The sequence below is a fragment of the Hylobates moloch genome, unplaced genomic scaffold, assembly GCF_009828535.3.
Source record: "Hylobates moloch isolate HMO894 unplaced genomic scaffold, HMol_V3 SCAFFOLD_23, whole genome shotgun sequence".
NCBI classification, from domain to species: Eukaryota; Metazoa; Chordata; class Mammalia; order Primates; family Hylobatidae; genus Hylobates; species Hylobates moloch.
The window spans coordinates 19,605,921-19,632,662 of NW_026652298.1; the positions used below are offsets into that span (position 1 = coordinate 19,605,921).

The window sequence follows — 26,742 nt, forward strand, 5'->3', positions numbered from 1 at the left end:
CCTCCTCCCTTTTTCTGCTTCTCCTCCTTCACTGTCTTCTTTATTATCTTCATAGCTAACACCGAGGGAGCTCTTTCTGCAAGCTTGTCATTGTTCTATGCAGTATTTCATTTAGTTCTTACAGCAATTCTACAAGGTGAGTATTGTTTTACAGATAAGGGACCCAAGGCTCATATAGAAATAAAATGTTCAAGGTCTCATTGCAATATGTAGCAGAGATGAAATTCAAGCCTAAGACTTTCTCATTCCAAAGCCTTAACAGTTACACTAGTAGCTCTCATTCACTGACCACAAGATATTACATTTACGAGGATATACCTAGCAGGGTTCTTTTAAACAAAATAATTAATTAATGTTAAAAATTGACAAAATAGTATATCTTTATGGTGTACAATATGATGCTTGGATATATGTAAACATTGTAGAATGCCTTAATTATGTTAATTAACACATGCATTATCTCACATAGTTTTTTTTTTGCACTGAGAACATTTAAAACATACTCTTTTGGCAATTTTTAAGTAGACCATATATTGTTAGTAGCCATAGTCACCATACTATACCATCAGAGTTCTTGATTGGAAATGATGAAAGCCAACTCGATCAGCGGGTATTGGGTTCATTCCTAGAATCAACAAGAGTAGGGAGAACCTGGCTTGAAAGACGGGCAGGAATGAAGCGGGGCCAGATTGCAGGAAAGGCGCCAGGGCCCTGCTCCAGGACACCCCGCCCAGGATGCTGCTGCCATCACCCTTGCATGTTTGGCCAGTCCCTTGCACAGCGGGTGCCGCAGCTGCCACTGCCAGAGTGAACTCTGAACTGCTCTGCCTTTTTGCAACTGTTGGTCTAGAGTGAGGGCTCCAGTTGTCTGTGGCCCAGAGGTCATGTGGCCCAGAGAACAAGCACCTCACCTTAGGGCTTCTGTGGAGGGAACTGGGGCCCTGCCTTCTATCAAGACATCCACAGTGGTGAATTTCCCAAGCACATGAAGGTGGTTTAGATGCTGGGAGGCCAAGAAGACAACAGTTGATGGTCACTCCAAGGATGATATACATATTTGTCAAATGACTGGTCAGCTTGAGGCTGGCTTCTCTTTCTGACTTCCCAGGAAAAGAAAAAAATTTTTTTTTAGGTTTGCTTTCTTCTTTTCTGACAAAGCCAGCCCAGCACTTACCTCACTTTTTCTCCTCTTTTTAAAGTGCTCCTCATGTTGCAACATTGTAAGAAAGCAATCCCATAAAATCAAAGTCCTCACATTCTTTCAGCTACTTTTGTCTCTATTATGTTACAATAGTTAGATTTCAAAAATGGTAGCTACCACATCCTTGGCACTGAAACAAAGTACTTTACATACATGACCTTGTTCAGTCTTTGCAATAGCCCTAGGAGGTGTGGTGATTAATAGTCTTAGCAGCTCTCTTTTGTACATCAGGACCCTGATACTCAGAGAGGATTCAAGATCCTAGCTACTAAACAGTGCAGCTGAATTTGTGACATTTTTCCTTTTGTTTTTTTTTTGCTTAATTTTTTTTGAGAAATTAAAAAAATTCAGAAAAGTCCAAGGAAAAATAGAATAGACGCCCATATTTCAATCAACAAGAATTAACTATGTTAATTTATATTTGTCTTCTAGCTTCCCTTTTTAAAGAGATAAAACATTAGAGAGACAGTTATGGGTTTTTTTTATCATCTCTTTTCCCCTTCCAGTCCACTTTCAAATACTTTAGCATAATATATTTATACATTAGTAGCCAATGCATGGTATTATTTTAACATACGTGTGCTCTTAAAGTTTTTGTAAATGATATGTGAAATTCTACATCCTGCTTTTTTTCTGCTCATATTTTATTTTGACATCTCTCCATGATAATTCATGTAGAGAAACAGACAACAAAGTGGTGAAGATCACAGGATCTAGAGCCAGACTGCCTGGCTGGGTTGAATCCAGCCCTACCATTACTAGTTGTGTGACTTTCGACACATTTGACACATTTCCTGTTTTCTCTATGCCTTAATTCCTTTATCTGTGAAATGTGGACTCTAATCGTGTCTTCTTTATTAGGTTGTTGAGCAGATTGAGTTAAAAACATGCAAAACACTTAGAACAGTGCCTGACACAGGAAACACTTAATAACTGATATTTGCTGTTGTTATTAAAGACGGCCCTGCGTCCATCTGTAAGACAAATGTTGAATTGTTTATATTCATTTCCACCAAATTCCTCTTGTTTTCTTTAGCAAGCATCACCAACATTGGTGCATGAAGGTGAACTTGAAATCACTAGCCACTGAGCAGAATTTGTCCATTTATTCCATTGTGAGCTCTTGGTAAGTGTGGGCTATTGTCATTATCTCAGTCACTTCTTTTAACTCTTGCATAACCTTCCATCGTATCCATTCATTTCCTTAGGGATGGATGTTTAGATTGTTTCTTATGTTTTTCTATTAAAACCAATGCTGCAATCTTCATCCAGGTACATGTCTCCTTACACACACGTGGGCATGTAGAATTGCTGGGTAGGGATTGAACCCAGGCCTCCTTAATGCCAAAGACCTTATGTTGCTCCCACTTACAGAGTCATATGTAGAGACAGACAGTAAATTTTGAGGGTGATGATGATCCATGGCTAATGGAAAAATTCTTCAGAGATGCACATTATCCCTAAGAGATCACTCAGAGGGACCTTTGGCGGGGGAGATATTAAAGGTCTCCTTACCTCATAAATGAACCCACAATGAATATTTAGCTGAATGCAATACATATTAAGACAAACAAAAAACATTGTACAGGGATATTAACAACATGAATAGTTTTTATTGCTCCCAAATTAGAGTTTATTAGCAAAAAATACTTTAAAAAATTTTTAATCATAGACATTTGTTGCAGAGTTGAAAGAGTGGTGATTTGTGCGGGCAAGATGCATTGAAACAGTATTTCTTTTTCAGTCTGACATAGTAAGTCATATTACTGAGCCAAGAACTATTTAATTGTCTGTATATCAAATCGCTCAATGAAGTATTTGATGGTGTGACTAGACAAGTGGCGGAATATTTCAAAATGTCAAATTAGTGAAGAATTGTAGAGAAGGAGAAAGAAAGGAGAAAAGAAAGGAGTACTTCATTGGTGGCAGAGGTGGGGCAATAGCAGGAAGTCCTGACTTGAAGGAAGGAAGTTCAACACCCGAGAGAGGACGGTCTGTTCTCTTATCAAGTTCATCTCCAGGGACAAACTCTACAATTTCCCCCAAGCAGACCCTTCTCAGCTTTCAGCCGCCTAAAAAAAATGTGGAAATTCAGATTTAGTCCCGTTGCTTCTTTTTTGGGTCTCTGAGGACCCAGATAGCAGCCTGAAGGCAGGTCTGGGAGCTGATAGGTACCTTCCTGAGGCCCAGTGGGGAGAGGACCTGGTGCAGACTTTGAGCCCTTCCCTTGGTCCTCAGTCCCCCGCCCCTTCTTTTCCCAAGTCCTTGGCCTTCCAAGGTAGAATAATGCTCTCCATTATTCCACCCAGCGCCCCAAGACACCTGTGGTGGAGCTGAGGTGCCCTGCGGGCAGAAGAGCGCCCCTGGTGGCGGGATCCGGAGCCAGCTTGCCTGGTTTTGCCGTCCCAACCTGAGCTTCCTTTTCCACACCTGAGAAAGGGCGCAATTCAGAGCCCTCCTGGCCTAGAGCTGCTGAGTGGCGGGTGAAGGGCTCGGCGGTGTCTGGCCTATGCCACGCCACATGCTTCCTGGGAAGCAGCAAGCGGGGAGTCGCCTCAGCCTGTGAAAATTCAGGGCATTGCTTTGGCTCGTCCCTGTCCCTGACCCTAACCTTAACCCTTATCTCTGAAGTAGTTTGAGAGGGAGACACAGGCCTTCCCAACAAATGGGCCCCTTTATTCTTTGAGTCGGTGGGAGGCCAGGACGGCCAGATCTCCCACTCCAGGCAGGTCAGTTCTCGTCAGGAGCAACCTGCGTCTTTAAGGTCATAGCTGTTATTCTTGGAGTTATTTATTTATTTATCTGTCAAAGTCTTGCTCTGTCGCCCAGGCTGGAGTGCAGTGGCGTGATCTTGGCTCACTGCAACCTCCGCCTCCCGGGTTCAAGTGATTCTCCTGCTTCAGCCTCTCTAGTAGCTGGGATTATGGGCGCCTGCCACTACGCCCGACTAATTTTTTGTATTTTTTTTCAGTAGAAATGGGGTTTCACTATGTTGGCAAGCCTGATCTCGACCTTCTGACCCCAAGAGATCGACCTGCCTCAGCCCCCCAAAGTACTGCGATTACAGGCATAGGCCACCGTGCCCAGTCGGAGTTATCTTTAGTGATCTCAGGATTAGCCAGCCAGCTGGGGTAAAGGGGTGGGTTTAGAAACTTGCCTTAAAAGTGTAGTCAAAGGCAAAGAAAAGCAACTATGCTTTTAAGTAATGCATTTTGAGGCAGGGCACGGTGAGTCATGCCTGTAATCCCAGCACTTTGGGAGGCCAACATGGGAGGATCACTTGAGCCCAGGAGTTCAAGATCAGCCTGGGCAACATAGCAAGACCTCCATCTCTACAAAAAATAAAATTAAAAATAAAAATTAGCTAGGCATGGTGGCATGCACCTGTAGTCCCAGCTACTTGTGAGACTGAGGCACGAAGATTCCTTGAGCCCAGGAGTTGGAGGCTGCAGTGAGCTATGGTCACACCACGGCACTCCAGCCTGGGTGAGAGAGTGAGACCCCATCTCTTAAAAAACAACAACAAACAAACACATTTTGAGGAAGGATCACAGCTTAGACATTTTGTTCTGTCTGTGTGACCCAATTACAATGAGGTTAACCATTTTCCTTCTCCTTTCCTTTCTCCCTTGGCCTATTCTGCAGACAATGTCTTATTCACAATTACCCTGTCAGTCACTGTTGTGATAAGGATCATGCTTTCTGTGACTAACAATAGGCAATAAATTAATATCAATATCCACAGATATGTTTCCTGTGAAACTCCTTGGTTTCTGTTGCTACACATTTTAGTTAAAAATAAATCACTTAGAAAAAGAAAGAAAGGAATAATTAGTCTACAAGAAACTAGAAAGAAATACTGCAAAATGTAAATCCCAAGCTTATAGCAAATTTCACAGCATTTCACACTAAAAAGCAATCAATTAAATAGATAACCTTTTTAATGATAACCAATATGATTTACGAAAGACCCTGAGCATACAAAATTCATGGAGGATAGAAAATGAATAGATGAAAGAATAGCGGATAAATTATACTTTATGAGTGTTAGGTCTGTTTATACCTTCTTGATAAATAGCTTTAGACATAAATTTAGAGTTTTTTAAATGAAAACACAACTGAAATCCCTTCTCATTCTATTCTTTCAGGAAGGCAGCGTGATGAGTAGATAGGACATGGGCTTTGGAGCTGATCTGCTTTAAATCCAGGCTCTAGCACACAGGTGACTGTGTGACAGGAAATGTATTATGTATTCTACCAACTCTGCTATTTCCCATCCATAAACCTTGCAGGCTGCTGTATGTTAGACATGCACACACAGATGTATCCATATACATAGGCATATCCATGCACACATGTATTAGTAAAGTATTTAGATATGTTTCTCGAGGTTCATCTGTGTATGGGATTTAGCTGATCACCCCTGACTGCACGAACATCTGGTGAATACATTACAAACCATTCCTGCTGGTTTATAAATGGTAACAACAAATGACAATTAGAAATGCTTATAAATACTGCAAGCATTTCTAAGTCTTTACTTAATCTTAAAAAATTAGAATTTCTGTAATGTGTATAACATTAAATACTTACCATTTATTTTGATCTCAACAGTGTGTAAAGGTGTTTCTATGAATTATACATGATTCTGACTGTCACAGGATCAACTCTTGTCTCTGATCTGTTAATCCCTTTGTTGTTGTCTTTTTTTTTTTAAAAAAAATTGTATTATTGTTTTGCACTTATTGTTTACTCTCTCAAGAGTTCAGCCACTGGGATCATTAAACATTTGATGTATCAGAGCATAGAGGTCCCAGGCTTGGACTCTGAAATCAGAGTGCTAGGGTTCAAGGCTGTATTAGTCCATTTTCACACTGCTATAAAGAACTGCCTGAGACTGGGTAATTTATAAAGGAAAGAGGTTTAATTGACTCACAATTCAGGACTGCTGGGGAGGCCTCAGGAAACTTAAAATTCTTGTGGAAGCCGAAGGGGAAACGAGGCACCTTGTTCACAAGGCAGCAGGAAGGAGGAGTGCCAAGTGAAGGGGAAAGAGCCCCTTATGAAACCATCAGATCTTGAGAGAACTCACTCACTATCATGAGAACAGCATAGGGGAAACTGCTCCCATGAGTCAATTACTTCCACTTGTTCTCTCCTTTGACACCTAGGAATTATGGGAATCATGGGGATTACAATTCAAGATTAAATTTGAGTGTGGACACAAAGCCTCAGCCATATCAAAGCCTCAGCTCTGCTACCTTCAAACTGTGTGACCTTGGGCAAATTACTTAGCCTCTCTGGGCCTTAGTTTCTTCATCCACAAAATGGCATAAGATAGTCTTGTTAGGAGAACTAAATGAATTAATCTTCATAGTGCATGGCCCTGTTCTGAACTGTAATTGCTATAAAAGTCTGAAAGAATGAAATTGTTAATTTTGCTAATGATTAAAAATGGATAAATAAAACACTTTATTATTATATTTGTAACTATTAAGATAACTAGTAATAACTATTAAATTAATAGCTATTAAAATATTAATATAGTGTACATTATTCCTGATATAGCTATTTAAGAGAAATATCTATGTAAAGTTTCTGACACATAACAGATACTCAGTAAATAGACATTTTTTATTATTGTTATTCTCTCAGGAAAGAAACCTATGCTAGGTTATATTTAAAAGGCACTGATTAGATTCGGCTCTCTCTATGGAGCTTTGAATGGAAACTTTTTTTCTTTTAAAAGTACAGTGTTTTCAGGTTCAGGAAAAACGTGATGACTAAACTGAGTCCTGTTAATGTGTCAAAGCCAAGTCATCAGGTGTCCTGGGTGGCAGGAGGCCCTGGGTATGGGTGATTGGGGCAGTATGAGTAGGTGACAGGGGCCTTTGAGGCTTTTGTCCTCCTGCTCTGGTTTTCTTACCACTCCTTCAGGTCCTATTTCAGAGTGGAGCAGCAGCCTTGAGAACTACCTGCCTAGGGTGGCTAGTGACGAGGCCATCTAGATGGTGGCAGCATGGCAGTGGATGGCAGTGGATGGTGGCTTCCAAGCTGTTACCTACCCTGGCTTCCTTGCATAGAGATGGTCGCAGGAAGCATTGCCGAGCCATGTGACAAAGGCCCAGGCTCTACCACTCAGAAGTTGTGTGGCTACCTAACTTTTCTGAGCCCTAATGTCCTCATCTGAAAATGGGAGAGTAATTCCTACTGCTTGATTTAAATAGAAATGTCGGCTGGGTGCGGTAGCTCATGCCTGTAATCCTAGCACTGTGGGAGGCCAAGGCAGGAAGATCCCTTGAGCCCAGGAGTTTGAATCCAGCCTGTGGGCAACACTGGGAGACCCTGTCTCTATTAAAAAAAAATTACTTAAATGAGAAATGTCTGTGCTTTGCTCAGTGCCTGGGCCAGAGTAAGGGCTTTGTTAGTAGTAACACAGTGGTGTTCTGATGTAGTAGCGCACACAGTGGGGTTCTGATGGCAAAATCCATTGAATATCCCCAATGGTGCTAATGCATCTTTCCTTCAGGGTTACTGTTCAATAAGCTGCTCCATGCTAGCCTAGAAATTAATTAAGTTTTTATCTCCCCTACCTTTTCACTATAAATTATAAAAGAATTTTTTTAAATTTCTCAAATGCTATATATTTTAGAACTAGCATTTCCCCAGTGGATGCACTTATAAAGGAATAAGCTCTCTGACAGTAAGACCCAGGCTTAGTTCAGGAAAATAGTCCTTGAGATGAAATCAGTCGGTATTACCAACACCCATTTCAGCTCAATCTGTCTGATCCCCAGGAAAAGAGATCTCCGTCATTTCATTCTGGAGTTATCAAATCAGTATTTTCTGGACCTCAGGATGAAGCCCTTGCTGTACGGCATTAAAGTCCAGCGCTTAGGTCATGTCCGATGTCATCCAGCTGTCCACCATCACTCACTGCACTGTCAGTAGCTCTGGTCACACTTGATGTCCTGAGTGCCAGTGGAAAGTTTGCCCCCAAGGCTGACTTGCTGCAGGCTTATGCAGGAACCCCTGGGCAAAGGCTCAGGGGTAAGGGGCTGGGAGTTTAAGATCTTAGAACAAAGCCCAGATTGTACCTTATAGGAGATGCTCTTGGGCAGGTTTGTGTCTCCCTCTGCGGAACCCAAGATGTGTTCCTTCAATGAGCATGTGTGTGGCAGGCTGCCCATGAGGGGTGTGGGATGTGGAGAGAGGGGAGAAAGGGGCTTCTACTTCCCTCCAGTCAGCTCTCAAAAGGCTTTCCTGGAGAGGGGAGGGAAACCAGGAGTGCAGCTGCAAAGGAACCCTGAGATACGCTGGATGTGCCAGGGTGTATGGGGCATCGGTCACCTGCTGTGCTGTGACCAGGTGAGGGGTGGTTGGCTGCAGACAGCACAGTCCTGGCATACAGGGGAGGAGATGGACAGGGGTGCACATGCCCAGATGGCTGACCTCTCGCTCATTCCCTCATTCAGAACTGTTCACTCCGTGGATGCTCTGTGCCTGTGCCTGGCACTTGTTGTCTTTACAGTCTAAGGAGGAAGACAAACATTTAACAATTAAACAAATACATCAGGCTGGGCATAGTGGCTCACTCCTGTAATCCCAGCACTTTGGGAGGCTGCGGCGGGTGGATCACTTGAGGTCAGAAGTTTGAGACCAGCCTAGCCAACATGGTGAAACCCCTGTCTCTACTAAAAATACAAAAATTAGTTGGGCGTGGTGGCATGTGCTTGTAGTCCCAGGTACTCGGGAGGCTGAGGCAGGAGAATCACTTGAACCCAGGAGACAGAGGCTGCAGTGAGCTGAGATCGTGCCACTATGCTCCAGCCTGGCTGACAAAGCAAGACTCCGTCTCAAAAAAAAAAACAAAAAACACACAAAAAACCCCCAAAATACATCAATCACTGACAGAAATAAGTGCTCTGAAGAAAATGGAGTTTTGTGATAAAGAATAACAAAAGGCAAATATTTTTGAGCAGCTGGAGAAGGCCTCTTTGAGGTGATATTAAGCAAAAAACTTAAGAGAATGAGAAGAAATCGTCTAGGAGTAGGTGTGGGTCAAGGGGAACAGCATGAAATAAGATGAGCTGAGGCCCACAGCCTAATAGATGCTCATAAATGAGTGAAGGTGGAGAGGTTGGCAAGGGCCGGATCACCCCCATCTTGCAGGCTGTGTAAAGAGTTATGAATTAGCACTGAAGGGATTTAAGCAAGGGAACCACAGGGCTCAATGTATGTCTAAGAAGGGCCCCTGTGGCTGCTGTGTTGGAGACTGGGACTTGAAGGAGGCTAGAAGCTGAGCTTCTGAGTTGAGTTTTCCTCTTCTCATATCACACTGTCCTGTCATTGTTTGGATCCCTCCCTCCCGCCACTGACCTCCCACTGCACACCCAGCAGCCTTGCCATTGCTAAAGGACAGAGAAGTATTTGCAGCCCTCCATCAGCAGCCCTGACCCACAAGACAATAATTGCTTGCTAATTAGATCAGCTGCGACGAATCTTCCTAGGAAAGGGGCGTGGGTCCTGAGCCTTTGAGTCTAAGTATACTGGCCCCCAGAACGCCTGTTCTGAAGGGGATCTATTTGGGCATCAAAGTTCTTTGTTTAGAAATAATCAGTTATATCAGTTCATAGTCTTACCCACTCCACACTGGCACCGGGACTCTGGACCAGAGATGGCTTGGTGAAGAGATACAGAGCAGAGAAGTATTAATAAAGAGCAGTCTAACTCGTGGTGAGATGTCATCCCCTCAAGCAAACTTGATACTCTATCTTAATACTGTGGGGAGCTTGGGCAAAAGGCTGTGTATTGTTCGGCTTTTCCTCCCCAGGGCCTTAGGAGGGAGGTTGGAGAGAGAAATCTCTGCACGTTTGAGGAATTAAACTGTATGTAGACAGATGTTGTGAAAGATGGGGAGCCCTGACTGTAGCTACTTTGTGGAATGCAAAGCCCACCAAGATGAGATGGGAAATGTGATCTTGGAACTGGTGTGGGTGATGGAGGCAAGATGCGGTTTTGCATAAAGAGGCTGGGAGAAAGTGCTTTGGGTGACAGTTCATCTCCTGGGTGACATTTGTGTATCTAAAGAGGATGGAAAGATGAACAACCCACAGTCTATTCTATGAGGATAATTATGTCAGGTGACCATATGCAGACTGCTAAGTTGTGGCGTTCCCATTCCAGTGGGCCAAGTGGCAGGTGATATAGTAATACTGTGATATGCTTGAAGTGTGTGGAAAGGCAGGCAGAATTCAGAGGGCAACAGGAATCACGACAGCCTAGGTACGACACTAGCAGGAAGAAAGAGCTATGACTGAAGAAGGCATTTATCACCTTTGTTCCACACACATAGAATGAAAGTGTAGTTGTCAGCTGTTGCAGATAAAGGGAAATTAGAATTATATTGGATAGCTGGAAGAACTCTCCAGCTGTAAGAGTTTGGAGAGGCTGTGATTAGATTACCAAGGGAAAAAAAATGATTGCCTTATGTGACTGGGAATTTGTGAGTTGCGTGCTATGTGCCAGGTACGGTAGTCATTGTATCTGTCATTGCAACTTCATGGAGCTGGTATTTTTATGCCCATTTTATGGATGTGAAATCTGAGGCTTGTGATGGTTTGGTTTGCCCGGCGTCATACAGTGGGTAAGTGTCTGGCTTCAGTGCCTGTGTTTCTTCACCACACTCTCTAACTTGTCATTTTAACAAAAAGCCTCAACAATGATTTTTAGGGGCTTAATCATCCCCCTATTTATTTTTATTGGGTTTCCTCCAAGCCCTTGATCCAGTGGCATATTCCTAAGAAGCCCTGGTAAAGCTTCTTAGGGCCAGGCCACCCATCTTGGTTATGAGGACATTCCTGTGTCTTCCCTGAAACCACGGTCTTGCTAAATGTCGACTGAAAAATGTATGAATGAGACCTCCTCCGACCCCTGCCAGTTGATGGGGCCCAACATTTAGCAGGTCATGCAGTCAAGCTCTGCAGATGGACGTGCTCTTTCTTTCCTCAGGAAAGAGATATCCAGGTCATCTGAGGACTTAGCATAGAAAAAGCTCTAGGTGGGAACGAAGGCGGCCACATTGTACATCTTCAAAGAGTTTAAATTAGTTGTGTAATTTTTAAAAAAAATTGGGAATCTTTCACATAAAAAAAGTCTTCATATCCTTTTGAAAAACTAGAAGCTCCGCCACGCTCTATTTCCTGGTATCTGGCACTCTTCATTCCTTACTTTGCTTGTAGAAATCTGAGTTTGTAACCCTTAAGCTAGAACAAAGCTAACTGACCCAAATGCCCAGCTGATGTTCTGTACATAAGCACCAAAAGAGCCATACTGATCATTGAAAGTATGAGATACTTCCTGCTCCCATCATCTGGGGAGCTTTTAAACTACCCTTACCTGGGCACTGCCCTGCACCAATTGAATCGGTATCCCTGAGGATGGAGTTCATACTAGTATTTTTCTTTTTTATAAGCTCCCCAAGTGGCTCTAATCTGCAGCCAAGTTAGGAAGCTCCGCTTTAGGGTTTCCCCATAAATATCACTCCAGCCTTGGGTCTCTGTCAGAGAAACGAGCTCCTGAAATCTTGTATGCAAAGTGGCTGTTTACTCTGCTCCCAGCATCTCTTAGGTGGCCCCATTCACCCTGTCCTGACTGACAAGCAACTGGGTCTTTATGACTTTTACATCTATGCTTCCAGAGTTAAGACATGTTTTTACAGAATTGTGGGTGGGGAAAGAGAATAGATGAGGAATGAACCGAGAATTATTTCCTTTTTCCTTTGAAATGCTTTGGACATTAAGACTATCATATGGCAAAGCTTATACTTCCTAGGAAACAAGTAATGACATTTCGAAGGCGCTTGCTCTTTAGGTGCATCCTTGTTTCAGAAGTAAGACGCATAACAAAATATAAAACAAACGTGACAGTTTTCTTTGAAGTCTTCTTCATCTCCTGAGGAGAAATTTTCATCAGCAAGCATTGGGAGAGCTTGGTCTCTGTGGGTGTGTGACGGCCGCTGCAGGCGAAGCTACAATTATATTCATTCCAACCAACCCCCGCTGCAGGGTGCTGGGCAAAGGCCATGTCCATCAGTGATGTCTTCATCCAGGGCTACCCTGGTCAAGAGTGCAAATGGCAGAAAATGACATTTGCGTCTGGGCAAAAAGCGTCATAAATGTTCACAGCTGTGGCTCCTCAGGGTCTTCCTTATCACTCAGGCATGGTGGGTTTTGTGTTCACTCAGGGTGAGACCTTTGCTCTTCCATCAGCCAAAAGGCTTCCAGGGCCTCCTCTGTCTACTCAGAGGGAAGATATTTGCTGGAGCACCAAGACAGGTCTCAGTCCAAAGTTCAAGATCTTTGTCATAAAGTGGCCAGTCCCGTTTCGCATTTGGAAAGTCAACGCCTGCACTTGGAGACTCAGCCTGACATTTATTTCCAGCTTACCATAGAAAACAACTTTGTTTTTCAAGAAGGAAGGAGGATCTTAACCACTAGAGCATCTCTTTTACAATATTTAAAGATTTTTTTTAGAATTCAAGTTTTATTTTCTCTTTTGCTCCTTTTTCTATCTCCTTTAAAAAAATGATAAAAACTGGTAACAAAGTAGAAGGGCAATGTAAATTAAAAAACACTAGGTTTTCAGAGGATCTGGATTCAACCTCTTTCCCATTTGCCTGGGGACCTGCATACAGTTACTTAAATAATCAGTTTTATCACCTGCAAAACTGGGAGCAGAATATCTGCTCAAGGTGAGGATAAATAAGTCTTTCATCAAGGTTTGATGATTTACTATTTAGGGGGCTTATCTCTGCATGCCAGGAACTCTTTGGAAGCCCCTTGAAGTGTGTTCATGACCACTTAAATGAGAGGACAGTGGAGATCGCTGCTGAAATAAGAATGACTTGACTTTATCCATTTATACTGGCTTAGCTATGGAACTGTTCATGTTTTACAACGGCTGATCTTGAGCTTCTGGGCTCAAGAGATCCTCTTGCCTCAGCATCCCAAAGTGCTAGGAATACAGGCATGGACCAAGAATGTCATCTGATGAATTTAGATTCAAGAGAGAAGAGGAGTGACATTGACACTCCTGTGTGGTGCCTAGGTAGCCCTGGATAAGCCTCATCTTGGCCAGTCCCTTGCCAAGAACACCTTTCCTTTCTTCTCTGCTCAAACAATTCCACCCTTTGAAGCCTAGTTCATATAATAACCTACTTTTTCGATTGCCCCAGCCTGAAGAGCTTGCCTTTTCTGCACTTTTAGTTCACTCATTGTCATTTATGATTGATGATTTATTTAACTATTTAATTAGTGATTGATGTCCTAGATTCCGTTTCAATTGAATGCAATTTGTCTCATATTGCTGTTTAATTTTTTCATTTATCTCTGTCTAGTGGAAATGGCAGTGATCTGAATTTTACTTTTGGCTTTACTTCAAACTATGTATCCTAAGAAAGATATGTAGCCTTTCTGGGCTTCAGAGCCCCAGTTATAGAACTCCATAATTCTGTTTCTTACCTTACCACTCAAGCTTAGTTTCTTACATGATTCTTGTTGATTTGTTTTATTTTGTTGTCAGAGTCATTGTAGTAGACTGTTTCTAACATGGTTCCCCATGATCCCTGCCTCCTCCTATTCACACCCTTGTGTAATCCCCCTGCCCTTAAGTGTGGGCTGGACTCAGTGAATTGAATATGGTAAAAGGGATGGGATGTTAAGTCTGTAATTAGTCTGGAAGAGACTGTGACTCCTATTTTGTTAGTATCTTCTCACATGCTTGCTCCAAGGGAGAGGGCCACTTGAAAAGGAGTTGAGAGTGGCTTCTGGTCAAGGATCAACAAGTAACTTAGTTCAACAGCCTGTGAAGAACTGAATCTTACTAACAACCACTGAGTTATCATGGAAGCGGACTGGTCCCAATTGAACTTTGAGATAACTGAGCTCTAGTTAACACCTTGTGATTGTAGTCTTGTGAGAGACCCTAGGTTAACAACTTAATTGTAGCCTCATGACAGATTTTAAAGCAGAGGACCCCACTAAGCCATGCCTGAATTTCTGCCCACAGCCATGCCCACAGTAATGGTGAGATACTAAATGTGTGTTGTTTTAAGCCACTAAGTTTTTGAGAAATTTGTTATGCAGTAGTAGATAACTAATACTATCTGTGAGATATCTACCTGTATTGATCAGATTAGGCTAAATTATGCTGCAGTAACAAACGACCAAAAATCTCAGTAGCTTACGTCCACAAAAGTTTATTCCTTACTCACATTATATGTCCATTGAAGGTTGGCTGTAACTATGGTTAACATTTTCTTCCCTTCAGAACCCTCCAGAACTCAGGCTGACAGACCTGCCTCTATCTGGAACATTGCAAATCATTCTGGAAGAGGAAAAAGAGAGCAGGGCAAAGTATGCATTGGTTTTTACAGCTTCCCCATGGAAAGGTTACATCATATATCTACTTGTATTTCATGGGCCAGTGCTAGTCACATGGTCACATATCAGTTCAACAGGGCCCCAAAGTATAATCCTCCTCCAAGAAGGGACGCTACATATTTGTGAACAGTGACACAGTGTAAATTGTACATGGTCAGAGGAAGTGGTAGCCATGCAGTGTTATGATGTACAGAAAAGAGAAGGAACAGCTTACATCCACAAATGGATGTGTATAGAAAGCCCAAGTCTTGTCTAAGAGACAAGGCTATGGTTGAAGAGCTATCTTTCCTAGAGAAGAGTGAAAAATTAAGGGAATGTGAAACAGTAAGGGAAGTTGAGGGTTTTTACCAGCCCCATAATCTCCATTGTCACTTCCCTAAGATCCCCCACAACCAATGAACCCTCTGTGACCAATGCAGCTTCAAGACATGCCCCCTAGCACCCTTCTTCTGATTGGTTACATTGCCTTCCCTAAGTTCTCTAAGTTTTCTCTGTATAGAAGTATAAGCACCTCCCTTGTCTTTATAACTTTATGAATAATCCTGTTCATAAAGTTAAATTGTGTTTTCAAACAACTGTCTTGCAGCAGTCAATTAATGGAAGACGAAACCTGATACATAGCCCTGGGCAAGCCTGCCATCCTATGGGCTTCAGTCTTCTCAAAGTCCCACTCTAATCTCACCTTCCTGAGTAATAAGCACAGTCCCTGTGGGCTTTCTGCAAATGTTGGAGGAGCTTAAGGAGTGATTGCTAGCCCATCTACCTCAGAGGCCTCACCAGGCTGGCTTTAGAGAAGCAGCTTCATGGGAAGTGTTGAGATCTGAATGGTAATACATCTAGCTTGCAGAGAAGCTTGCAGGAGAAGTCAGACCCTGACTTAGTTGGTAAGCCAAGCCAACATGATGAATCTATTGTTAAAACCAGAATCAGATTAAACTTCTCCTGACACACAGTAGATAAACGTCAGGGCCAGAAATCCCCTAAAAAATAAAGGAGAGACTGGTTGATGATCCTTCCTCCCATAAAATATACTTTTGCCCCCAGGCCCTGCCTCTCTGGATCATGCCAGATGGTATTCTGTTTTTCCTGAGGTTGTAATTTATGTCAAAAGAAATAGACCTCACTTAGATGAATTCTGAAGGAAGCATAGAAGAGTCTCAGAATTTTGGTTTAAAAAGTGACCTTAGATGCCTTTAAAGACAAACTCCTGTCCAGCATAGGAATAATTTTTTCCAAGTCCATAATCTAGGCCATCAAAAACACACTGGAAATCGGTGATCAGGGACAAGATTTAAACTCCCCAGGATTCTTTAGGATATGATCCTGCCCAAGTTTCTTCCCCTTCGTACTGAACCATAGAGTGTGAGGGGAAAGCATTGCAGTAGAAGTCTGTGGCAAGAGTGTGGAGACTATACCGCTTCCAGTGACACAGCAAGTTTTGCGCTTAGAAAAATTGTTCCATCTTGCAATTGAAATGCACTTAGTTGTCAGAGGAACTGTTGAGAGAGGCCATAGTCTATACTTCAGATATCCTGCTTCTGAAACTGACTAGCTGTTGAAAAATTTATTCCTCTCTGGCACATTTTTTTTCCTGATATGAGGATGATAATGGTGTTTCTAGACAGTAAATTGGCAGCGCTTCTAAAGTGCTTGGTGAATCACAGATTATGTACTTTACTGAATGGTCATCTAGTTAGTGTCTACAGGTTGTCTTTCATTTCATAGCAATTAACTTTCCCCTATACATCTGGTTATCAGGCACTATAATAAATACTGGGAATATAAGAGTGATTAGATACATTCCCTGCCCTCCAAGATCTCCTTGTCTAGCAAGTGAGATAGATATATGATCGTATGATGGAAGACATTAGACATATTAATACATATGTGTATAAAGATCTATAGAAACAAAGACAAGGCAGATCTCGTGGTGTGATGGAGCCATGATGAGGAAGACTTCAGATAGAATGTGTCTCAAAGTATGAGTTTTTTTTTGAACAGATGGTTCACAAAAGAAGATATATTAATGGCCAATAAACATAGGAAAAGATGTTCAACATCATTAGTCATCAGAGAATTGCAAAATAAAACCACAAAGACGTATCATTTCACTCTCACTTGATTAGGTAAAATAATAGACCAATCGTATCAGTGCTGGCAAAGACGTAGAACTACCCTAGCCTACTGGTGGAAATATAAAATGATACAATGACTTTGGCAGTTTGTTAAAAAAATTACACATACATCTACCAAAAGAACTAGCCATTTCACTCCTAAGCACTTACTCAAGAGAAGTGAATACATACGTTCATAAAAAAAACTTGCACATAAATGTTCATAGCAGCTTTGTTTGTTATATCAAAAACGGAAACAACGCCAATGTCCATCAACAGATGAATGGATAAACAACCGTGATATATTCACACGATGGAATGCTGCTTAGCTATGGAAAGAAATGAGTTATTGATACACACAACAACATGTTTGAGTCGCACAATAATTATGCTGAGTGAAAGAAGCCAGACAAAAAGAGTACATATCGTATGACTTCAATTATACAAAATTCTAGAGAATGCAAACTAACCTGTGATGATAGGAAAATGAGTCAGTGGTTGCCTGGGGACAGGATGGAGGAAGGACGGATTGCCAAGGGGCAGAAGGAAACTTCTGAAGGTGATTGAGACTTTTATCTTTATTGTAGTGATGGTTTCACAGTGTATATATGTGGCAGACAAAAACTAAGGTGACGCCAGTGATCTCTGCCTCTTGTATTCACCCCTTTGGGTGATCCCCTTTCCTTGAGTATGGATGGGATCTGTGAATTGCTTCTAACCAATACAATATAGCAAAAGTGATTGACTGTTACTTCTGCAACTACATGACATTATTTAAAGCTCCATCTTTTTTTTTTTAATTATACTTTAAGTTCTGGGACACATATGCAGAATGTGCAGGTTTGCTTCGTAGGTATACATATGCCATGGTGGTTTGCTGTACCCATCAACCCATCATCTACATTAGGTATTTCTCCTAATGCTATCCTTCCCCTAGTTGCCCATCCCCCAACAGGCCCTGATGTGATGTTCCCCTCCCTGTGTCCATGTGTTCTCATTTTTCAACTCCCACTTATGAGTGAGAACATGCGGTATTTGGTTTTCTATTCCTGTGTTAGTTTGCTGAGAATGATGGTTTCCAGCTTCATCCATGTCCCCGCAAAGGACATAAACTCATCCCCCTTTTTTTTTTTTGTGATGGAGTTTTGCTCTTGTTGCTCAGGCTGGAGTGCGATGGCGCGATCTCGGCTCACCGCAACTTCCGCCTCCTGGGTTCAAGTGATTCTCCTGTTTCAGTCTTCTGAGTAGCTGGGATTGCAGGCACCCACTACTATGCCCAGCTAATTTTGGTATTTTAGTAGAGACAGGGTTTCACCATATTGGCCAGGCTGGTCTCGAACTCCTGACCTCAGGTGATCTGCCCACCTCAGCCTCCCAAAGTGCTGGGATTACAGGTGTGAGCCACTGCGCCTGGCCCGAACTCATCCTTTTTTATGGCTGTGTAGTATTCCATGGTGTATATATGCCACATTTTCTTTATCCAGTCTATCATTGATGGGCATTTGGGTTGGTTCCAAGTCTTTGCTATTGTGAATACTGCTGCAATAAACACACATGTGCATGTGTCTTTATAGTAGAATAATACTTTGGGTATATACCCAGTAATGGAATTGCTGGGTCAAATGGCATTTATGGTTCTAGATCCTTGAGGAATTGCCACACTGTCTTCCATAATGGTTGAACTAATTTACATAAAGCTCCATCTTAGCAGACTGCACTTTAAAGACTCACCTTTTGTCCTTAATGAAGTGGCCATGTTAAGGGAACTCACGTGGTAAAGAACAAAGGGTGGCCTCTAAAAACTGTGAGTTGCCTCTTAAAAACCTGAGGGTGGCCTGCAGCCAACAGTTCTCAAGAGGTGGGGGCCTTTAATCATAGATCCACAAGGAAATAAATTCTGCCGATAGGAAGCATGAGTTTTTTGGACGTTCAAGGTGTGGTAAAGACATTCGAGGACCAGGAAAGGGCATGAACAAAGGCAGACGCATGTGTAGTCATTAGTGCTGTTCCATAATGTTTGCATTCTGGGTACTTGGTAACACTGTAATTCTTAGTCCTTTTGACTTTGGTGGAGCTGTATGATTACTTCAGGCTAATGAGTTGGAAGGAAAAGTGAAGTATCACTTATGAGCCAAAGCTTTTAGTTGTTCATGAAAGACTATCCAGAACTCTTTTTTCCATTTGGAACAAAATTAGCCACTTTAGAGATGGTGGATGATCTGTCAGTCTGGGTCCCTGAGTGACAATGAATAGAACAAACTCTTTTTTCCATTTGGAACAAAATTAGCCACTTTAGAGATGGTGGATGGTCTGTCAGTCTGGATCCCTGAGTGACGATGAATAGAACACTCCATCAATTCTTGATGCACATGGGACACGAGTGAGAAATATAACTGTATATTTTTTAAGTCACCAAGATTTGGGAGTTGTTTGTTATAGCAGCATAACCTAGTAAATTCAGTGCAAAATTAAGAAATAAGGATAATGTACCTACAAAGTAAAATATATCTGATGGAACTGGTTGGGAGTAGAGAAAAATGAGATTAGAAATATGGCCAGAACCATATTAAAAGAAGCTTCAACACCATGCTGAGAAGTTGACTTGAACCTATAGACAATGAACAATCACTGAATGATTCAAAATTTCTCCCTATTAAGTCATATAGTTAATTTCTTGGGTATTCTAATCAGCTGCTTTAGTGCTAGTTTTACACTTTCTGTAAGCTTAGGAGATCTGGATCTGGAAAAGTTAGAGGAGAAGATGGGGTTAGCGGTGGCATGCAAAGTGTGGGTTAGGCATGCCACCCCTGCCACACTCCAACAAGGTGTGCTGTGCTCGGATCCAGATAAATGTTTCCTTGTCCTAGGAAACAATCTATCTCTTGGTCAGTGCTATCTCCCTATATCTGAAAAGGACCACTTTTCTCAGGCTAGGCTTTTAGGTTAAAAGCTTGTTTTTAGTATTAGTTTTTGAAAAATGAAATCTTTTGGGTTCACCTGTGCTTCTACCACCTGTTTATTGGATCCAAATTTGGAACTATCTATTGCCACTCTGGATTTTCTTTTCATGCTCCAAAGTTCCTTTTCAGGCTTGTTCCCTGTTAATGCTTCCCCGTCTCTCACATTCCCATGCACCCTGCTCTCCAGCAACCCAGAGCACTCAGTGATCCCCAGATCTCCTGCCTTGATGACTTGACTTTGCTGCCTGCCCGCCCCCAAGGTCCCAGAGTGGGATGTTTGTTATTGTTGGAATTCTACCCATCCCCTAGGACTGAGAAGCTCATTCAAAGGACGCCACTTTTTCATGAAGATTCCCTCTTGTGGCAATGAATATCTGACTTCTCTGGGCTCCTCTTTCTCTAGTAGGACCCTCATCTCACTAAGTCATTGTATTTTAGGAGTTTGTGGATGTGGGCACAAATGACCAGACCCAAAGATCCTCAAGGCAAGAGCTGTCTGGATTATCTCAGCTGTCCTCAAAATACTTAGCAGAGCTGTGAGAATATGGGGCACCCAGATTTTAAAATTAAGTCTTGAAATGGAAAGCTTTTCAACTGGAAGCTTAAAAAATTGACTGAAAAGCTTTGTTTAATTTCCCCTGCTTTGCTGCTTCAGAAGCAGTCTGTAAAGCACATGTTCTCTGCTACTACATCTCCACCACCTCCCAATTTAGTACCGACTCCAAGTGTCCTTTACTTACAGATTATTTTCTTTCAGATAGTGATAAAGATGTTTAGTTAGAACACAGTGAATAGCAGTTCCTTTGGAAGGCTCTGGCTTGGAAGTAAACAGAACATAAATGTCAATGGGAATTAATCTCTTTTCTGAAGGGAGGAAGAGCAGAGAGTAAACAATGTAGAAATGAAAAAAATGTCACCCAAGAGATTGCATATGTGTACCAAAGAGAACAGAGTGATGTTTAACTTGGAGGAAAGTGCAACTAACACAGATAAGGAGAAACAGTCTTAAATACAAATGTTTAGGAAGTCAATAAAACTGAGGACTTACAAAAATTTAAATTTAAATTTTAAATTTTTATTTTATTTTTTCACGAGGGCTCACTGTGTCACCCAAGCTGGAGTGCAGTGGTGGTGTGATCATGGCTCATTGCAACCTCAGCTTCTTGAGCCCAATTAATCCTCCTACCTCAGCCTCATGAGTAGCTGGGACTACAGGCATGTGCCACCACTTCTGACTAAGTTTTTTTTTTCTTTTCTTTTTTTTCTTTCGTAGAGATGTGGTTTCACCATGTTGACCACACTTTTTTTTTTTTTTTTTTTGAGACAGAGCCTTGCTTTGTCACCTAGGCTGGAGTGTAGCGGTGTGATCTCAGCTCACTGCAACCTCTGACCCGCTCGGTTCAAGTAATTCTCCTGCCTCAGCCTCCCAAGTAGGTGGGATTACAGGTGCATGCCACCATGCCTGGCTAATTTGTGTATTTTTAGTACAGATGGGGTTTTGCCATGTTGGCCAGGCTGATCTCAAACTCCTGACCTCAGGTGATCCACCTGCCTTGGCCTCCCAAAGTGCTGGGATTACAGGCATGAGCCATTGTGCCCAGCCAGACCAGACTGGTCTTGAACTTTTGAGCTCAAATAATCTTCTTGCCTCGGCCTTCCAAAGTGTTAGGATTACAGGTATAAGCCACTGCACCTCGCTGAAATTGAGGATGTTTTACTGTTGAACAAGACTTGGTTGGGGTGAGGGATGGGAGATGAGCGTTAATGGATAACAAAGTAGTCTGATATTTGAGAAATATGACAACCTAAGGGGCCAGTGTTATTCTGAATTACATAGGAACAGAAATTATTCACAACTGAAGGAGAAAGGAAGGGAGAGAGAAATACTAAAGCTTGGGAAAAAGCATCATTGTGGTGTCAAATTCTGCCATGACCTTCTCATTACCTAACATCTTAGGGCTCTAGAGTTCTAATTTAGTAATATTGAACACATATGTTTTAAGGGGTGTGTGTGTGTGTGTGTGTGTGTGTGTGTGTATTTTCTTTTTTCCAAGAACAATACAGACATCGTTTTCTTGCCAAGTCACAAATCAATTGATGGGTTGTTTTTATAGTGAAAAGTTCAGGACTCCAAGAGTTAGGCATAAGTAAGAAGAGGTTTTTAAAATGTTCTCAGATAGCAGTATGTTGTAAGTAGATCTTGCTGGCACTAGTTTCTTGGCTGTCTGCTTATGAGATTTCTTTACTTGAGCTATTTCAAAGAGCAGGACTGGAGGCCTACTCTATCTCAGAAAAGATGGTTAAGAGAGATTTGTCCACATTAAATCTCCAAAGACACATCCTGGCTATTGCTTCTCTTTCATGAGGTGACCTGCCTCCCTTTTCTATATCTGGGGTGAGAAGTAGTAGTTAAATTCCATTATGATTTTAATTGCTTGGGGCATCAAAGATAGGCTTTTTCCCCTAATGGGGTCATTACAAAGTAGTAAGAATATAAGAATTCTCCTAACAGGGCATAAAATGAAGACTGTGGAATGTCTCATGCTTTTGTTTCTTTTTGAGTTTTAACTTACGTAAGTTGTCTTTGGGAAGAAGATAGCCTAGACTTTACTATACCATGCTAGCTAAAGACAGTTTATAAAGTCATTCTGTTCAAGATGAAAAAGGCGTGTGGTATGTAAGTGACAAAGATGTCCCTGGCTTGTTTCACAGGATTTTCCAAGAGTCCTTTCCCTAACCCCTTAACTAAATGTGCCCTCCTTATAAGAAAATGATAGCACCAACTCAAGTTCAGCAAGATTTAAACTTTGGATTTTTTTTTTTTCCAATAGAAGTAGCACAAAGGGAAAGTGATTACTTGTGTTTGGGTAGAACAAAATTGGAGAGAAAGTATTGCATTGACAATATCTACATCCTTCAGGAAGAATAGGCTAAAATCTTATTTGAGATTATTTTTCTTCTGAAGCTTAGAATAGTTTAAACATCACTGGAGATGGTTTTTGCAGTGAGTGTCAATATGTCTCTGTAAGGTTTTAACAGTAAAACGTGCTGCCACTGAAGTTTTCTTGTGCAGAATCTAAAGGTATATGTGGAAAGCAGAGCTGAGGGAGGTGTTAGATACATTTTCAAGTTGGGTTTACCCCACAGCAGAATATTTTGATGCTGTTAATATGTGTGCTATTCATTAGAAGAGATATCACTTCTTGAATTGCTTCCCAGTGTGTATTTGAGTACCAATTAAATACTTGATAGTTGAAGTAACCAGGCATATATTGTGTATTAACTATCTTAATGACCCACATAATCTGCTAAGCAATTTATCTGTGGGAGAAAAGAATTGACAGATGGTTTGGATTGAGTAGTCATAGACATTTACACTGAGATTTAAATGACAGAAGTAGTGAGCCATTTGGAAATACAAGAAGAACTTTCAAGGTGGGGTAAGTGTAAAGACATCAAAGTATAAATGTGACTGGCCTGCTAGAGGACCAGAAAGAAGGCCAATGTGAGGCTGGAGTGGAGGATTCTGGGGCAGAGTGGTACAACATGAGGTGGAGAGGAATGAAGATCATATAATGCTTTGTAAGTCAGGATGAGGAATTTAGATTCAGTGCTTAGTAAGATTAGGAGTCATTAGTGTATTTTAAGGGGAAAAATACTCTGGTTGGTGGTGAACTATGGAGTAGAGGAAGGCAAGAGAAGATAGTGTGGGGATTAAGTGGTAGACATTAAGTTGACTGGGGCAGCTGTCTAGGACTGGGTTATAGTAATGGGGATGGAGAAGAGTGGATGAATTTAGGAACAGTTGAGGGAAAGATGGTGTGGTGAAGGAAGCCAGGTGAGCAAGCAGGTCTACGTGGGAAAGCATTGCTTTTCCTACAGGAATTTCCATGTGCATTCAGGCTGTAAGGACCTCAACTTTTAAAAAAGCCACAATGTTCTCACAAGTTGTTGGGGAGCTGGTTCACCTTTGACTTCTGATCTCTGGAGATATTTTCATAATCATGGAGCTGCCTTTCTTTTCACTCTTTTACTCTCTTTCTAGACAGGCTTCTTGGATACCAGGGGTCGGTGGTGGGTGGCGGGAGGTTCTGGGGATGGTTAAATTTGCCTGGGCAGCCTCCAAGTTCAAAAAGGAGGGACAGGGAAGCTTAGCTAAGAACCAGGAGTTTGACATACTTAATCTCTCATTTCATCCTACTGATGACTTTGTGAGGTGCGTCTTTTTAATCCTAGATCTACAAAAGAGAAAGCTGAGGCTTCGGGAGGTTCTTCATTTTGCTCAAAGTCATACAACTTGTACGTGGTGTAGCCAGGATGGGAACCAGAGCCTGGCTGTCTGCGCTTCCCGCACCACTACTGAATCCGGGTTTGTCTGTTTTCCCTCTCTTCTTTTAACTATTGTCACACAGATTCCATCATAGAACCCATCACGGGGAGGGCCACTATTTCTCTTTCTTTTGTATACTGTGTTTCCCCTACCCCACAGAGTAAGGTGCTCAGCAAGCGTGGCTGTCTGGAGGCAACACCCCCTTCTCACCGCCACACTTGGAGTTGGGGTGCGAGGCAAGGCAGGGCTGGCGAGGTGGATGGTGCGGCTGCCACCGCTGCTAGGTGATAGGAAACGACTCTCCTGCCTGTGCATTGACTCGAAGGCATTTTCCATTTCCTAGGCCCCTCCCGCTTCCCGTCCCTCACCTCTAGCCCCTCGGCTTCAGCTCAGGCCCCTCGGGGAGCATCCCTTGCCGTGAGACTGACAGCATTTGGGGGCGCAGGGTCCTGTTCTCTGCGCTCTAGCCCATCTGTGCGCAGAGCCTCGTTCCCAGGCTCCTGGAGCCCGGCGGGCATTGACGTCAAGCGCCGGCGGAGCGCTGCCTACAGACGGTTGACCCGGGCCCTCCTCCACACCCCCTTCCTTCTTCGCCTCCTCCCTCTTTCCTGCACGGGGGCTCGGGCTCACTATAAAAGGTGGGAGCGCGGGGTGCCCCAGCAACGACGAGTTTCAGCACCATGGAGAGCTCCCGCATGAGGCTGCTGCCCCTCCTGGGCGCCGCCCTGCTGCTGATGCTACCTCTGTTGGGTACCCGTGCCCAGGAGGACGCCGAGCTCCAGCCCCGAGCCCTGGACATCTACTCTGCCGTGGATGATGCCTCCCACGAGAAGGAGCTGGTCGGTATTCCCCTCGCTCCCGACCCCCTTGAGCTGTCGCGCTGTCCCTTCCCTTGCACGCCTCCCTCCTCCCCCCACCCCCACTCCTATTCCCAGAGTCAGGGCTCGGGGAGCTGAGCGCAACTCCCAGGCACCCACTGCCAACCGAAGAGCGTCTCGAGCCCACGGGCTTCTGGCAGTCTGTTGAGCGAATCCCTCATCCCGGCCCCTCCGAGCAACAGGAGCCCCAGCGGCTCAGAGACCCGCTGTCAGTACCTGGGACAGCGCCCGCTAAGGTTCCACCCCTCGACCATTCCCCGTGTCCGCGGAGTCTCACCGCAGAGTGCGTGTGGGTGCGGGGCTCCTTATAACTAGGGCTGGAAGTGCGCATCTGGGCTGGGCTCGCAGCCAAGGCGGCAACTTCAGGCTCCGGAGCCGTGTGTTGCAGATCGAAGCGCTGCAGGAAGTCTTGAAGAAGCTCAAGAGTAAACGTATTCCCATCTATGAGAAGAAGTATGGCCAAGTCCCCATGGTAAGATTTGTGGTCACTCCCTTCCCGTGTTTTTCCAAGAGAAAGTATACCGCCTTGAATTGTACACACAATCTTCTCCGTAGGATGTGGCTAAATAACTTAGGTAATGGGCTTGCAGGATACTGTGGGCTCCTTCTTCCTTCCCGGGTGAGGAAATGGGAAAGCAGGAACAGGGGTTTTAAGAAAGTGTAAGTCTATTGTTTGTTGCTCAGGAAAAAGGTCTGATTTTTTTCCCTTCTGACTGGGCAAGAAAAGGAGCTAGGAAATGTGATGCTCCCCTTCCCACGCCCCCCAACCCTCGCCACCTAGAGGTGGAAGAAACTAGGATAGAACTAATAATGTAAGTTTCTTTTAAAAATGTACTCTCACTGAAGTCATAAGCACAAGGCTCCCTGTTTCAGACCTGACTGTACGTAGACCTCCTGTGATGGTGATGGGGTCCAATTGCCCCTTTCAAGAGACAGAAATTGCTTTGACTGTGAGACTTGCCTGTTGGGAGCCTGGGTTTGTTCATACTCGATGACCACACATTTTGTTGTTTGCAGTGTGATGCCGGTGAGCAGTGTGCAGTGAGGAAAGGGGCAAGGATCGGGAAGCTGTGTGACTGTCCCCGAGGAACCTCCTGCAATTCCTTCCTCCTGAAGTGCTTATGAAGGGGCGTCCATGCTCCTCCATACATCCCCATCCCTCTACTTTCCCCAGAGGACCACACCTTCATCCCTGGAGTTTGGCTTAAGCAACAGATAAAGTTTTTATTTTCCTCTGAAGGGAAAGGGCTCTTTTCCGGCTGTTTCAAAAATAAAAGAACATATTGGATGTTACTGTGTGAAGAATAATGCCTTGTATGGTGTTGATATGTGTGTGAAGTATTCTTATTTTATTTGTCTGACAAACTCTTGTGTACCTTTGTGTAAAGAAGGGAAGCTTTGTTTGAAAATTGTATTTTTGTATGTGGCATGGCAGAATGAAAATTAGATCTAGCTAATCTTGGTAGATGTCATTACAACCTGGAAAATAAATCACCCTAAGTGACACAAATTGAAGCATGTACAAATTATACATAATAAAGTGTTTTTAATAATTGCGCATAGTGCACTGTTGTTTTCATATAAGTAATTTAAGTGGAAATGGTGAGATTAATCATGCTGTTGTTTTCAAAGAGAAATATTTTAAAAATAGCAGCCTATTGGGAGAATGGCACCTTAGCTCCAAGGAGTTTTGATCGTTAATTAGGAGTTTGCCAAGCCAGTTTTAGTATACTCTATTTTTCTTTGATTGCAGCGATGTGGGGTGTGTATGTGTGTGTGTTTGTGTGTGTGTGTGTGTGTGAGAGAGAGAGAGAGAA

General features: G+C 42.9%; 2 protein-coding genes across 3 annotated transcripts in view; both read left to right on the plus strand.

Annotated features, from left to right (window-relative positions):
• MCCC2 (methylcrotonyl-CoA carboxylase subunit 2) overlaps positions 1–24,407 on the plus strand; it is a 111,793-nt gene extending 87,386 nt beyond the window's left edge. The window contains exons 17-19 of one of the 2 annotated variants that reach the window (XR_009211778.1): positions 23,954–24,086; positions 24,207–24,276; positions 24,391–24,407. Coding sequence is in view for 1 of the 2 variants with exons in the window: in XM_058433984.1 (XP_058289967.1) it covers positions 23,954–24,029 (76 nt within the window). In the remaining variant the exon portion in view is untranslated. Of the gene's footprint in view, positions 1–23,953; positions 24,152–24,206; positions 24,277–24,390 lie in introns of those variants that run through there. The other variant, XM_058433984.1, reaches the window with a different exon arrangement.
• Positions 24,144–26,480, plus strand: CARTPT (CART prepropeptide). Its single transcript, XM_032144736.2, has 3 exons — positions 24,144–24,886; positions 25,314–25,397; positions 25,943–26,480. The coding sequence occupies exons 1-3, from the start codon at positions 24,728–24,730 to the stop codon at positions 26,048–26,050; spliced, it is 351 nt and encodes a 116-aa protein (XP_032000627.1). The 5' UTR covers positions 24,144–24,727; the 3' UTR covers positions 26,051–26,480.
• Positions 26,481–26,742: the final 262 nt, after the last annotated feature.

Coding starts and splice junctions, on each gene's coding strand:
- CARTPT (XM_032144736.2), top strand. CDS start 24,728: ATGGAGAGCTCCCGCATGAGGCTGCTGCCCCTCCTGGGCGCCGCCCTG. Junction 24,887..25,313: donor CCTCCCACGAGAAGGAGCTG/GTCGGTATTCCC, acceptor CGTGTGTTGCAG/ATCGAAGCGCTGCAGGAAGT. Junction 25,398..25,942: donor AGTATGGCCAAGTCCCCATG/GTAAGATTTGTG, acceptor TGTTGTTTGCAG/TGTGATGCCGGTGAGCAGTG.